At 39.2% G+C, this 13,953-nt stretch overlaps 2 protein-coding genes across 2 annotated transcripts in view; both read left to right on the top strand.

Moving 5' to 3' along the window:
* Positions 1-13,953, top strand: part of HTR1E (5-hydroxytryptamine receptor 1E) — a 91,683-nt gene that overhangs the window by 74,695 nt on the left and 3,035 nt on the right. The gene's annotated exons all lie outside the window — the stretch shown is intronic.
* LOC120363225 (tubulin beta-8 chain-like) lies at positions 7,464-8,456 on the top strand. The gene has a single exon (XM_039467634.2). The coding sequence runs from the start codon at positions 7,464-7,466 to the stop codon at positions 8,364-8,366; it is 903 nt and encodes a 300-aa protein (XP_039323568.1). The 3' UTR covers positions 8,367-8,456.

Here is a 13,953-nt window from a genome sequence, read left to right as displayed (position 1 = left end):
GGGCCAGTGAAGAGATTAAGAAGGAAATTGGAGGCCAGACCCAGTGGCTTAAGCCTGTAATCTCAGCACTTTGGGAGGCACAGGTGGGCGGATCACCTGAGGTCAGGAGTTTGAGATTAGCCTGGCCAACATGGCAAAACTCCATCTCTACTTAAAAATAAAAAACTAGCCAGGCATGGTGGTGTGCACTTGTAGCCCCAGCTACTTGGAAGGCTGAGGTAGGAGAATTGCTTGAACCCGGAGGTGGAGGTTGCAGTGAGCCTAAGGCGAGATTGCACCATTGCACTCCAGCCTGGGCAACAGAGTGAAATGAAAGGGGAGGGAGAGAGAGAGAGGGAGAGAGGGAGAGAGGGAGAGAGGGAGAGAGGGAGAGGGGGAGAGAGAGAGAGAGAGAGAGAGAGAGAAGGAGGAGGAGAGAGGGAGGGAGGAGAGAGGGAGGGAGGAGAGAGGGAGGGAGGGAAGGAGAGAGGAAGGGAAAATAAGAAAATTGAAAAGTTTCTTGAAACAAATGAAAATAGAAACACAACATATCAAAACCTATGCGCTACAGAGAAAGTTTACAGCAATAAGTACCTACAGAAAAAAGTAGAAAAACTTCAAATAAACAACCTAATAATGTATCTTATAGAACTCGAAAAGCAAAAGCAAACCAATCTCAAAATTATTAGAAAAAAAGAAATAATAAAGATCAGAGCAGAAATAATGAAATTGAAACAAAAAATACAAAAAAAAAATAGAAGTAACAAACAGGATTTTTTGAGAAGATAAACAAAATGGACAATTATTCAGACTAAGAAAAGAAAGAAAAGATCCAAATAAAATCAGAAATGAGAAAGGAGCTATTACACCTGATATCAGAGAAATTCAAAAGATCATTAGAGGCTGCTATGCGCAATTATATGCCAATAAACTGGAAAATCGAGAAGAAATTGATAAATCCCTAGCCACATACAACCTACCAAGATTGAACCAAACATAAATCCAAAACTTAACCAGACTAATAACCAGTAATGAGATCAAAGCTTTAATAAAAACTTCTCCCAGCAAAGAAAAATCCAGGACCTGTTGGTTTCACTGCCCAATTTTACCAAACATTCAAAGAAGAGCTAATACCAATCATAGTCAAACTATACCGAAATATAGAAGAGGAGGAAATACTTCCAAATTTATTCTATGAAGCCAGTGTTACCCTGATATGAAAACTAGACAAAGACATATCAAAAAAAGAAGACTACGGATCAATATCCCTAATGAACATTGATGGGAAAATCCTCAACAAAATACTAGCAAGCCACATTCAAGAACACATTTAAAAGATCATTCATCATGACCAAGTGAGATTTATCCCTGGGATGCTAGAATGGCTCAACATATGCAAATCAATGAATGTGGTACATCATGTCAACAGAATAAAGGATGAAACCAAACCATATGGTCACTTCATTTGATGCTGAAAAGCATTTGATAAAATTCAACATCCCTTCATGATCAATAATCTTCAAAAAATGGGCATTGGGGTTCATAACTCAACACAATAAAAGCCACATGACAGATCCACAGCGAGTATCATACCGAATGGAGAAAAGCTGAAAGCATTTCCTCTAAGATCTAGAACCCAACAAGGATGCCCACTTTCACCACTGTTATTCAACACAGTACTGGAAGTCCTAGCTAGAGCAATCAGACAAAAGAAAGAAATAAAGAGCACTCAAAGAAAGAAGTCAAATTATCCTTGTTTATTATAATTTGATCTTATATTTGGAAAAACCTAAAGACTATCAAGAAAACTATTAGAACTGGTAAGCAAATACATTCAAGTTACAGGATATAAATTCAACATATCAAAGTCAGTAGCATTTTTATATGCCATCAGTGAACAATCAGAAAAAGAAATTAAGAAAGTAATTCCATTAACAATAGCTACAAATAAAATAAAATACCTAGGAATAAACTTAACCAAAGAAATGAAAGATCTCTACAATGAAAACTATCAAACATGATGCAAGATATTGAAGAAGACACAAAAAAATGAAAAGATATTTCATGTTTATGGACTAGACTAATCAATATTGTTAAAATGTTCATACTACCCAAAGCAATCTACAGCTATAAGGCAATCCCTATCAAAACACCAAAGACATTCTGCACAGAAATGGAAACAATAATTTAAATTTATATGGAACCACAAAAGACCTAGAGTAGCCAAAGCCATTCTGAGCAATAAGAACAAAACTGGATGAATAACATTACTTGACTTTGAATTATGCTACAGAAATATAGTAACCAAAACAGCATGGTAACAGCATAAAAACAGACACATAGACCAATGAAACAAAATAGAGAACCTAGAAATAAATCCATACCATGAACTCATTTTTGACAAAGGCAACAAGGACATACATTGAGGAAAGAACAATCTCTTCAATATATGCTGCTGGGAAAAACCGGATATCCATATGCAGAAGAATGAAACTAGGCCCACATGTATCACAATATACAAAAGTCAAATCAAACGGATTAAAGACTTAAATCTAAGACCTCATATTATGAAACTATGACAATGTTTTTGGGAAACTCTCCAAGACACTGGTCTGTACAAAAATTTCTTGAGAATCCTCTACAAGCACAGGCAACCAAAAGTGGGATCATGTCACATTAAAAACCTTCTTCACAACAAAGGAAACAATCAACAAAGTGAAGTAACAACTCACAGAATGGGTAAAAATATCTTCAAACTACTCATCTGACAAGTGAATAATAGCCAGAATATATAAGAAGCTCAAACAACTCTATTGGAAAAAATCTAATAATCTGATTTTAAAATAGGCAAAAGATCAGAATATACATTTCTCAAAAGAAGAGATACAAATGTCAAATAGGTATATGAAAAGGTTTTCAACATCACTGATCATCAGATATGTGCAAATCAAAACTACAATGAGATATCATCTTACCCGAGTTACAATGGCATTTACCCGAAAGATAGACAATAACAAATGTTGATGAAGAATTAGAGAAAAGGGAATTCTTGTACACTGTTGGTGGGAATGTAAATTAGTACAATCACTGTGGAGAACAGTTTGGAGGTTTCTCAGAAAACTAAAAATACAACTATTAAACGATTCAGCAATTACTCTGCTAAGTATATATTCAAAAGAAAGAAAATCAATATATATCAAAGCAACATCTGCACTCCCACGTTTATTGCAGCACAATTATAGCTAAGATTTGGAAGCATCCTAAGTGTTCATCAACAAATGAACGGATAAGGAAAATATGGTACCAATGAGATACTATCTCATGCCAGTCAGAACAGCAATTATTAAAAAGTCAAGAAACAACAGATGCTGGTGAGGATGTGGAGAAATAGGAATGCTTTTACTCTGTTAGTGGGAATATAAATTACTTCAACCATTGTGGAAGATGGTGTGGCAATTCCTCAAAGACCTAAAACCGGAAATATCATTCGACCCAGCATCCTATTACTGGGTAGATACCCAAAGAATAAAAATCATCCTATTATAAAGATACATGAATGTGTATGTTCACTGCAGCACTATCCACAATAGCAAAAACATGAAATCAACCCAAATGCCCATCAATGATACACTGAATAAAGAAAATGTGGTAAATATAATCATGGAATACTATGCAGCCATAAAAAAGGAATGAGATCATGACCTTTTCAGGGACTTGGATGAAGCTGGAAGCCATTATCCTCTGCAAACAAACCCAGGAACAGAGAAGCAAACACCACATGTTCCCACTTATAAGTGGGAGCTGAACAACGAGAACGCATGGACACAGGGAAGGTAACAACACACACTAGCCTGCCAGGGGTGGGGTGGGGACAGGGAGACCATTAGAAAAAATAGCTAATGCATGTGGGGTTTAAAACTAGATGATGGGTTGATAGGTGCAGCAAATCACCATGGCACACATTTACCTACGTAACAAACCTGCACATCCTGCACGTGTACCCTGGAATTTAAAATATAAAAATTCAAAAAACAGAAAATGTGGTATATATATGCAATCAAGCACTGTTCAACCATTTAAAAAAATGAGATCCTGTCATTTTCAACAACATGAATGGAACTGGAGATCATTATTTTCAATGAAATAAGCGAGGCACAGAAAGACAAACTTCACACATCCTCACTTATGTAGGAGTTAAAAGTTAAAACAATTTATGGAGACAGAATGTAGTACAATGGTTACCAAAGGCTGGGAAGGGTAGTTGCAGGGGTGGAGAGAATGGATATGGTTAATGGGCACAAAAATATCGTTAGATCGAATAAATAAGATCTCGCATTTGATATCACAACACAGTGACTATAGTCAACAGTTATTTACTGTACATTTTAAAATAACTGAAAGAGTATAATTGGACTTTTTATAACACAAAGCAAGAATAAATGCGGAGGTATTTATTGGATACCCCAGTTACCTTGATGTGATGATTACTCATTGTATGCCTGTATCAAAATATCTTGTGTACCCCATAAATACGTATACCTACTATGTACCAACAAAAAAAATTCAAAATTTTTAAAAATTAAACTCTTCTGGCTGGGCATGGTAGCTCACACCTGTTATCCCAATACTGTGGGAGGCTGAGGTGGGTGGATCGCTTGAGCTAGGAATTCAAAACCAGCCTGGGCAACACGGTGAAACCCCGTCTCTACAAAAAATACAAAAATTAGCCAGAAGTGGTGGCACACATCTGTGGTCCCAGCTACTCGGGAGGCTGAGACAGGAAGATCGCTTGAGACTGGAAGGCGGGGGTTGCAGTGAGCAGAGATCATGCCGCTACCCTCCAGCCTGGGTGAAAGAGTGAGTGAGACTCTGTCTCAAAAAAAAATAAAATAAAATAAATAAATTATTCTGCTTGTCAAAAAGCAACATTTCAAAATACAAAGGAAAATCACATAATGGAAGAAATGTTCTCACAACATTGTGACAACAAAAGACTTATATCCAGAGTGTATAAAACATCTCCTAAAACTCTATGCATTTTGTTTGAATTTATAAAATGGTGATGTTTTCTTGTTATCATGAATATAATAACCTTGTAATAATCACATCATGTTCCAATCACAATTTAAATAAATAAAAAAAGAAAAAGAATAAAGAATCCCACACTGCAGTATCTCCTCTATATCTTCCCACTGCTTCTAATGAAGATCTCACTGGGAAACAGAGTATCCACCCTTCCTTTTCCCTAGAGAGGCAAAGAAAAGTATTTCCAAAGGCTGAGGAAGTAAATTTAACAAACAGAAAGATCTAGTTAGTAATGTGAGGGCAAAGTGCCATTTCTAAAATAAAAAAAGAAGAAATTAATACATATTGAAGACTTCTTTAAATGATTGGAAGCAATTTGGGCTAAATGAGAGCAATCAAAGAAGAGACGAAATATTTATGGTGAAATAACAGTTATTGAAAACCAGTAGATTAGCTAAATTGGTGAAATAAAAAATGAACTGACTTATACGTAAATGTCCACAAGCAGCCTTTCTCTGTGGGGAAAGGTGAGTGTTGACTCTTCCTAGAGACAAGAGGTCCTTCATAATTAAGTTCACAGGCACTGATCCTAGAATGCAAAATGCAGCTTGCTAATTAACACATGAAACGGAATTACAAGCTGAATTATTACTTACATTAAAGAGCATCTTTTGGCCAGGCGCAGTGGCTCAAGCCTGTAATCCCAGCACTTTGGGAGGCCAAGGCAGGTGGATCATGAGGTCAAGAGATCGAGACCATCCTGGCCAACATAGTGAAACCCTGTCTCTACTAAAAATACAAAAATTAGCTGGGCATGGTGGTGTGCACCTGTAGTCCCAGCTAGTCAAGAGGGTGAAGCAGGAGAATTGCTTGAATCTCAGCTCACTGGAGAGTTACAGTGAGCTGAGATTGTGCCACTGCATTCCAGCCTGGCACCTGGCAACAGAGTAAGACTCTGTTTAAAAAAAAAAAAAAAAAAAAAAAAAAAAAGCTTTTTAAACCTCTTAAAATAAATGTATAGTTTTTTTAAATATTATAAGATGATCACCCTTGCTAACCACCACCCAGATCAAGAAATAGGACTTGGCCCAACACAGAAGCTATGTCTCAGTCACAATCGTGTCTCTCCCCTCTACAAATAACCATTCTCCTATGTTTAAACTTCCCTGAAAGTTATATCACTCAAGTACACGTCCCTGATAATGATAGTTTTGGTTGGCTTGTTTTTATTTATGTGTCTTTTAAGACCCTTTTAGTCTATATGCCGCACTTATCATCCCCCTTCTTGTCTCTACAATTTCTTTTTGAAGAAATTGGGTGATTTAACCCATGAATTTTCTTACAGTTGGGATTCCAATGATTGCATAATCATAAGGTAGTTTAACACATTTCTTGATTCTCTGTCTATTCTCAATAATTATTTATTTAAAATAGTTATTGGTCTAAGATGCTTAAACTTTTAATACATTGACTTTAGGCAGTTTCAACTCCATTTGCAATAGCTACCATGTGACCTCTGAATTTTTGGTAGGCAAGAGGTAAAGCAATCACAGCTCAGCATATCATGTGGAGTCAGGAAATGCTGAAGGAGAGAGGGTGGCTAAGCCGACAGAAATGAGGGCAGTTTTCGTAGCTGAGTTTAGAGTCCATGTGCAAAACGGAAACGTTGCAGCAAGAGGGCATGACTTATCAAAGGGAAGTAGCATCTGGAAACGTCTAGAAAGGGACGGAAGTCAGGACTTACATACGTTGACTTGGAAAATCTTGGGAACTAAATAGAGAAAGGCAAGTATACCCTGGGGTCCTTCAAAGCAGTTCAGGAAAATATCCTCTAAATGATGGTGATACATGCAAAGTAAATGAGTTGATCAGGAATGCTCCAGGCCTACCAGCGTGTTATACTTTTAATGGTTGAGATGTTACGTAATATTTTCTGGTAATTCAAAGACTTAGCAAAACTTTGTGTTAAGGATATTTGTCCCATATTTCAGATAACTCTATGAATGCTAGGAGAGGGGAGATATGCCACAAGCAATGCTACATGTCTAGCTGGGTGCTATTTTCTACTTTTTCCCTTTCCCTCAGTCAAGCATGTGGCCTGGTTTATACTTCCTCACCTCACAGATTATTTCAGAAAGCAGAAGTATCAGACAGTAATTCCTATTTATGTTCTGAAAAGCCAAGCCCATAGAAGATCTATTAATAAAAGATTTGTAAATGAGCAAAGAAAGAAAAGAGAGCTTTTACTTTAGTAGGTGGCTGAAAGGGTTAGAAAAAAAAAGTGGAAGGAAGAAATTTCCCCCATGGTCTATATACCTACAACCCCAAAATGGAGGAACAGAAAATATCCTGGGCCCAAGACTTGGGCCAGAAGTTCTGGAAGGCCCTTCTAGAGGCTATAATATTTTTAAAAGGGATAAATGTATGGTATGGCTTAGGGTGGGGGGACTGGGTCTGGGATGGGTACCCTTCTCATGGGCAAAATTCGGGAGGAGTACCCAGACAGGATCATAAACACATTCAGCGTCCTGCCCTCGCCCAAGGTGTCAGACACTGTGGTGGAGCCCTACAATGCCACCCTCTCCGTCCACCAGCTCATAGAAAATGCAGACGAGACGTTCTGCATTGATAACGAAGCGCTCTATAACATCTGTTCCAGGACCTTAAAACTGACCACACCCACCTATGGTGACCTGAATCACCTGGTGTCTGCTACCATGAGTGGGGTCACCACGTGCCTGCGCTTCCCGGGCCAGCTGAATGCTGACCTGCGGAAGCTGGCGGTGAACATGGTTCCATTTCCCCGGCTGCACTTCTTCATGCCCGGCTTTGCCCCACTGACCAGCCGGGGCAGCCAGCAGTACCGGGCCCTGACCGTGGCTGAGCTCACTCAGCAGCTCTTTGATGCTAAGAATATGATGGCCGCCTGTGACCCCCGTCATGGCCGCTACCTAACTGTGGCTGCCATTTTTAGAGGTCGCATGTCCATGAGGGAGGTGGATGAGCAAATGTTCAACATTCAAAATAAGAACAGCAGCTACTTTGCTGAATGGCTCCCTCACAACGTGAAAACAGCCGTCTGTGACATCCCACCCCGGGGGCTAAAAATGTCGGCCACCTTCATTGGTAACAACACAGCGATCCAAGAGCTCTTCAAACGCATCTCTGAGCAGTTTACAGCTATGTTCAGGCGCAAGGCCTTCCTGCACTGGTACACGGGCGAGGGCATGGATGAGATGGAGTTCACCGAGGCTGAGAGCAACCTGAATGACCTGGTGTCAGAATACCAGCAATACCAAGATGCCACAGCTGAGGAGGAGGAGTTTGAGGAGTGTGCGGAGGAGGAGGAGGAGGTAGCCTAGAAGCTTCCTTTTCTAGGTAAAGGGGGAAGCAGTGTGGATTTTTTTAGTGTGTTTTGATAGCCGTTGTCACTACACACTTGAGTCTTTACATCTCCTCCTGTGTTTTAAAGCATTTTCATAGCAAGTAGCTTGACCTAATAAAATGTCTTCATAGCAAAAAAAAAAAAAAAAAAGGGACTTAGGGCCTAGGCATGGGGTTCCCAACCTGAGGACATTTCCTAAGCATGTTAGGGAGGCAGTCTGAATCTGAAAGAACTGTAGGAGTAGGGGACAGTAAATATCTTACCAGAGACTTTCTCTGTACATGCAACACCTGAAACCCCTCTCCCCAACCAAATCTCAATGCCTTGGCCCTGAATAATCCTCCAGTGACTTGGGGGTGTGGCTGGGGTTAGAGAAAATCTGAAGCATGAGAAGTGAGAAGCTTAGAGGCAACAATTAGGTTGGCACATGTTCTCACTTATAACTGGGAGCTAAATATTGAATAACACATGAACACAAAGAAGGAAGCAATAGACATCACAGCCTACATAGGGACAGAGGGTAGGTGGAGGGTGAGGTTTGAAAAACACCACCTTTTGAGTACTATGCTTATTACCTAGGTGGTAAAATAATCTGTACACCACACCCTGCAACACGTAGTTTACCCATGGAACAAATCCACGCTTGTACCCTTAAAACCTAAAATAAAAGTTGGAGAGAAAAGAAAAAAGAAAGAAAGAATTAAGTTGACTTATTTTTTTAATAGGCTTTTATTACACATCAGAGTTTGTGGGATGAAATTTGTCTCCATTACCCAATGCAAAAAACACTGGGAAAATTCATATAACAAATGACCACAAACACTTACATGGCACTTACTATATATTGCGCATTGTTCTCAGCTCCTACATGTATTAACATATTTGATCTTTACATTATCTTAAAGAGAAAGGTATCATTATTCCTGACTTAAAGAAGAGGAAATTGAAGCAGGCTAAAGTTAAAGAACTTGCTTAGGATTACACTGCAGCTGTTACAAGTGGCAAAGCCAGCATTCAGAGCCCATGTGTGTAGCCACCACTCCAAGCTGCCTCTCCAAAACCACTGACTCAGGCACACTTTTTAGGTTAAAGCAAATCAGGACTTATGAAGTAAATGTCAGTCTTCTAATGGAGGAACCAGATCCAAAATATAAAACCCTCTTAAGAGAATTTTTAAGATGAGCAGGTGCCAGCTAACTCCTCTTTCTTGATAATGCTTAGGTGCTTGGGAAACTCTTCTTGGATGAGGAAGAGATTCTTGTCCCTCTTCATCTACTGCAAAGGACAAAGCCTCTGAAGAATAGTATGCCAAAGTCGGCCTTAACATCTATCATCCCTATGACCTCATCTCCCTGGTGCTCTGATCTTCACTGGGATGGTATAAAGCAGAGAATCTAGAGTATCTCAGGAAATAAGGAGCAGTGTGCACTAACCAGTTAGGTTTAGAGTAATTCTCTCCTATTTGTAATTTTGATGAAAAACCATTTAAATATGGCCTCGGATTTCATGACATTTTTTATATCACAATAAAGTGGAAATTTAAAGTTACAAATCCCCGAAAATGTCCTCCATCAACTCCTGATAGGAAGTATCCATTTTTAGCTCTGATTATTGCAATTAACGTTCCATTCTGGTGGACTAATAAAAGTTTGGCATGTTGATATTAGTACTTGGCTTTGTTCTGCAGAATGTATTTTGAGTTGAGTGTTATAGTCCCTCCTCCCACACTATGTGAAAAGCTGAAGAGGCTTAGCAGATTCCCAGGTGCTATTTAACCAGCCCTGTTCTACTTAGAACTCATAGTATGGAGTTGGTAGTGGTTAAGGTAATGGTTAGAAAACCACTAAGGAGTTGGTAGTGGTTAGAAAACCATGTGTTATTTTCTTGAAAATTAAAGAAACCCAAGACAATTAAGGTTGAGTCATTTCCTGAGTATGGCTCTTCTCTTTGACATCTTCAGCCCCCACATGATCCCTAAAATTGCTCAAGGAACTCTACTTGTCTGATGTCCCCAGGCCCCACTAACCACTCTCGTCAGCCTCCCGCATTACTGCTTTTTTCTTCCTCTTTTACATTTCACTCACTCCAAATATGCTCTGTCCCAATAGAAAGGACTCTGAGCATAATAGCAAAGAAAACTGTAAATAGCGGAGCTAAAAAAAGATGATATCTCTTCTTTAAAAGAAAAAAAAAGACTTCCTTCTACATTTTTCCCTATAGCTATTATTTCTCTACTCCCCATTTCAGCAAAGTACTTGAAATAATCATTCTTATTTGCTGTCTATTTAATCTCTTACAATTCTTTCTTGAAAACCCCTACCTTCAGCCTGTTAATCTTCACTGCTGCACCAAACTGTCCTTGTCAAGGCCATGGATGTCCTCCTCTTGCCTAGCCCAGTGATCGAGTCCCCGTCACCCTTGACTCATCAGCAGTATTTATGCAGCTTAATAAGTTCTCTTCACCTCCTCTTGGAGTAAAATGACTTCTCATCATTATCTTCCACCTCAATAGCTGTTATTCTCTGGCTGCTTTGCTGGTTCCTTCTAAGCAACCTGACCTTTAAAAAGAGGCCAGGCGTAATGGTTTGCACCTATAATCCCAGCACTTTGGGAGGTCAAGGAGGGCAGGTCACTTGAGCCCAGGAGTTCAACATCAGCTTGAACAACATGGTGAAACCCATCTCTACAAAAAAAAATAAATAAAAGCTAACTGGGTGTGGTCATGTGTGCCTGTAGTCTCAGATACTTGGGAGGTTAAGTTGAGTGGATCACCTGAGCCTGAGAAGGTGGAGGCTTCAGTGAGCCACGATTGTGCCACTGCATTCCAACCTGGGCAACAGAGTGAGACCCTATCTCAAACACACTGAAGAGGTCCAGGGCCCAGTTCTCAGAATTGTTCAATCTGTCATTGCTCTGCAGTTAGGTCTTCCTGGGCCTAATCTCACCCAGCCGTTCAAAGCATGTGTTATGTGTTATGTGTTATTGTGGGACAAACTTCCAAATATATTTGTTAAATGAAAAAGGATGGAAGACGGCAAGCTAGGTGTGTGCAGGAGTTTGGGGCAACTGACAACACAGGGATACAAAATTTAACCCCCACTATGAAAGGCTCGGGCACAAAATAAACCAGGATGTTAAAAGCTAAAAAAGTAGTCCCCAACCTGTAATGTTTTACTAATTTGACTAGAAGTAATTCAAAATGTGAATCAGGCATACATCCCACCCACTAGAAATGTATAATCTGCTTCAGGAAATAAAAAAATAAATAGTCACAAAATAAGAAAGAAAATGCCACCAGAGAGAATGACAAGTAGGAGTTATGGGAGCCCAGATAAATAAAGCAGATTTAAAACATCTATAACGCTGAATTATTTCTGATGTTTTTAAACCACATGCTTTTAAAATAACTACATTTCCTAATTACTTCTACTATAAATTTCTAAATTTCTAAAGTTTTCTTTTCCTTTTCAATGCTATTCTCTATACTCTCGATCTTACAACCAGAATGGAAAAACCTTTTTACTGAGAACCACTCTACCCAACAAATCTCAAGAACCCAAGAAAAATATAACCAAGGATTAGTACATGCACAAAAACAAACACAACTTTTTTCATTCAATCAGAGAGAAAGAGGTCAATGTGAAGAAATGTTGACCATGAAACACAGGGAAGAATGGAGAGGGTTTGGTCCAAGCAGCTGGTAGATGGCACCACTGGAATCTGAACCCAGGTCTGTCTGATTCCAAAGCCCACAATTCTTCCATTTTACAGCCTATCTCAGGCACAATTTCAAGTTTAAACTGTCTGTAAAAAGGAAGGAAAGGTACCAGTAGAGAAGAAAATATTCGGTCTACAAAAGAGAGGGGGTTGTTCATAGAACCAGCCCCATGGAAGAACTAGAGAAACACAAGAGTCGTTGAATAGTAGGTACAGTCACAGAAATGCTGTAAGTGCATAAAGAAACAGAGAGGCTAAAAGAATATCATTTAATCACAGAAAGATACAAACCATCTCAAAAACAATTGACACATTTGTGGTCTTTAGTGAACTCCTTTGCTTTGACTTTCTATATCTGAAGGCTGAATGGTACCTATCTCTCCCTCTTCTTGGTTTTTGCTCTATGAGCAAATTAAAACTGGGCTAGATCTCATCCACAGACTGCAGATTTTTATTCCTGCCACCTATCTTCAAACCACGCAAAGACTCCCTCCAACATCCACACCCTCTTCCACATGTGCCTCACCTGCTCCTGCCCCCATCCTTTGCTGAAATTACTGTGTCTGTTAAACCTTATGGGCATCAATCTATATCCCTTCTTAAAACTGCTAAAGTTTCTTTGAAGTTTTCTGGGACCAATCCCATGGAGTCAAATCAGATGATTTGATCAGCCTCTATCCAGCAATCATGAACTGTGAATAATTTTCATGTATTTCCATGTACTGATTGTTGTGTTTTCATGAATGACATTTATATTTGACTTTATATTTCTGTAAAAATGGTACTAGCTCATTGGCTGACCGGCTTAATCACAGCTATGGTGGGGGTGGGGAGAGAGGAGTGGGGGAAGAGAGAGAGAGAGAGAAAGAAAACAGCAGAGCAGAAGGAGATGAGAGAGAGGAGAGGGAGATAGGAAGAGGAGGAGGAGGAAGGAGGAGGAGGAGGAGGAAGAAGAGGAGAAAGAGAAGAGGAGGAGGAGAAAGGAGGAAGAAGAAAAAGATGAAAGAGAAAGAGGAGGAGGAAAATGGCAGAGGAGGAGGAAAGAAGGGGAGAAGAGAAGGGAGGGGAGGGGATGGGAGGGGAGGGGAGGGGAGGGGAGGGAGGCCAGCCACAAATGTTAACTGAAACAAAATACTTTTTTTTAAATACAGACATCTTTGAGCTTGGTGGTGAGCTGTTTCCCAGTTGATTTATTGTGTTACAAAGAGAACAATTTTCCACAAATATCAACATAATATTGTATGCTTTTTTACAAAGAAATACACAGTAGAATGCATACAATGTCAGAAATAATTAGACAAAGTTGTGCAATCCCATTGTTACACTATATACCTTTGGAGTTGAAATTTTACTGTGAAAGTTTTGTTTTCTGTTTTTTTTTTTTCTTTTTTTTTTTTTTTTTTTTTTTTGAGACGGAGTCTCACTCTGTCACCCAGGCTGGAGGGCATGACATGATGCTGGCTAACTGCAACATCCATCTCCTGGGTTCAAGTAATTCTCATGCCTCAGCCTCCTGAGCAGCTGGGACTACAGGCACCACCAAGCTTGGGTAATTTTTGTACTTTTAGTAAAGATGGAGTTTCACCATATTAGTCAGACTGGTCTCAAAATCCTGACCTCGTGTGATCTGCCCACATTGAACTCACAAAGCGCTGGCATTCCAGCTATGAGCCACCACACCTGGCCTATTTACTGTGAAAGTTTACAATCTGATTTGAAAGCTGCTTATTATAAAAATATGATTTTTTGTTTAATATAATGGTCCCAGAATTTTTAATGTTAAACATGAATATATGTTTTCAAATGTAAAACCAAGCTTTTTGTATATAAACATGTATAAAAGAATA

The sequence above is a fragment of the Saimiri boliviensis genome, chromosome 4 (assembly GCF_048565385.1).
Source record: "Saimiri boliviensis isolate mSaiBol1 chromosome 4, mSaiBol1.pri, whole genome shotgun sequence".
NCBI classification, from domain to species: domain Eukaryota; kingdom Metazoa; phylum Chordata; class Mammalia; order Primates; family Cebidae; genus Saimiri; species Saimiri boliviensis.
This window is presented reverse-complemented; position numbering and strand designations above follow the sequence as displayed.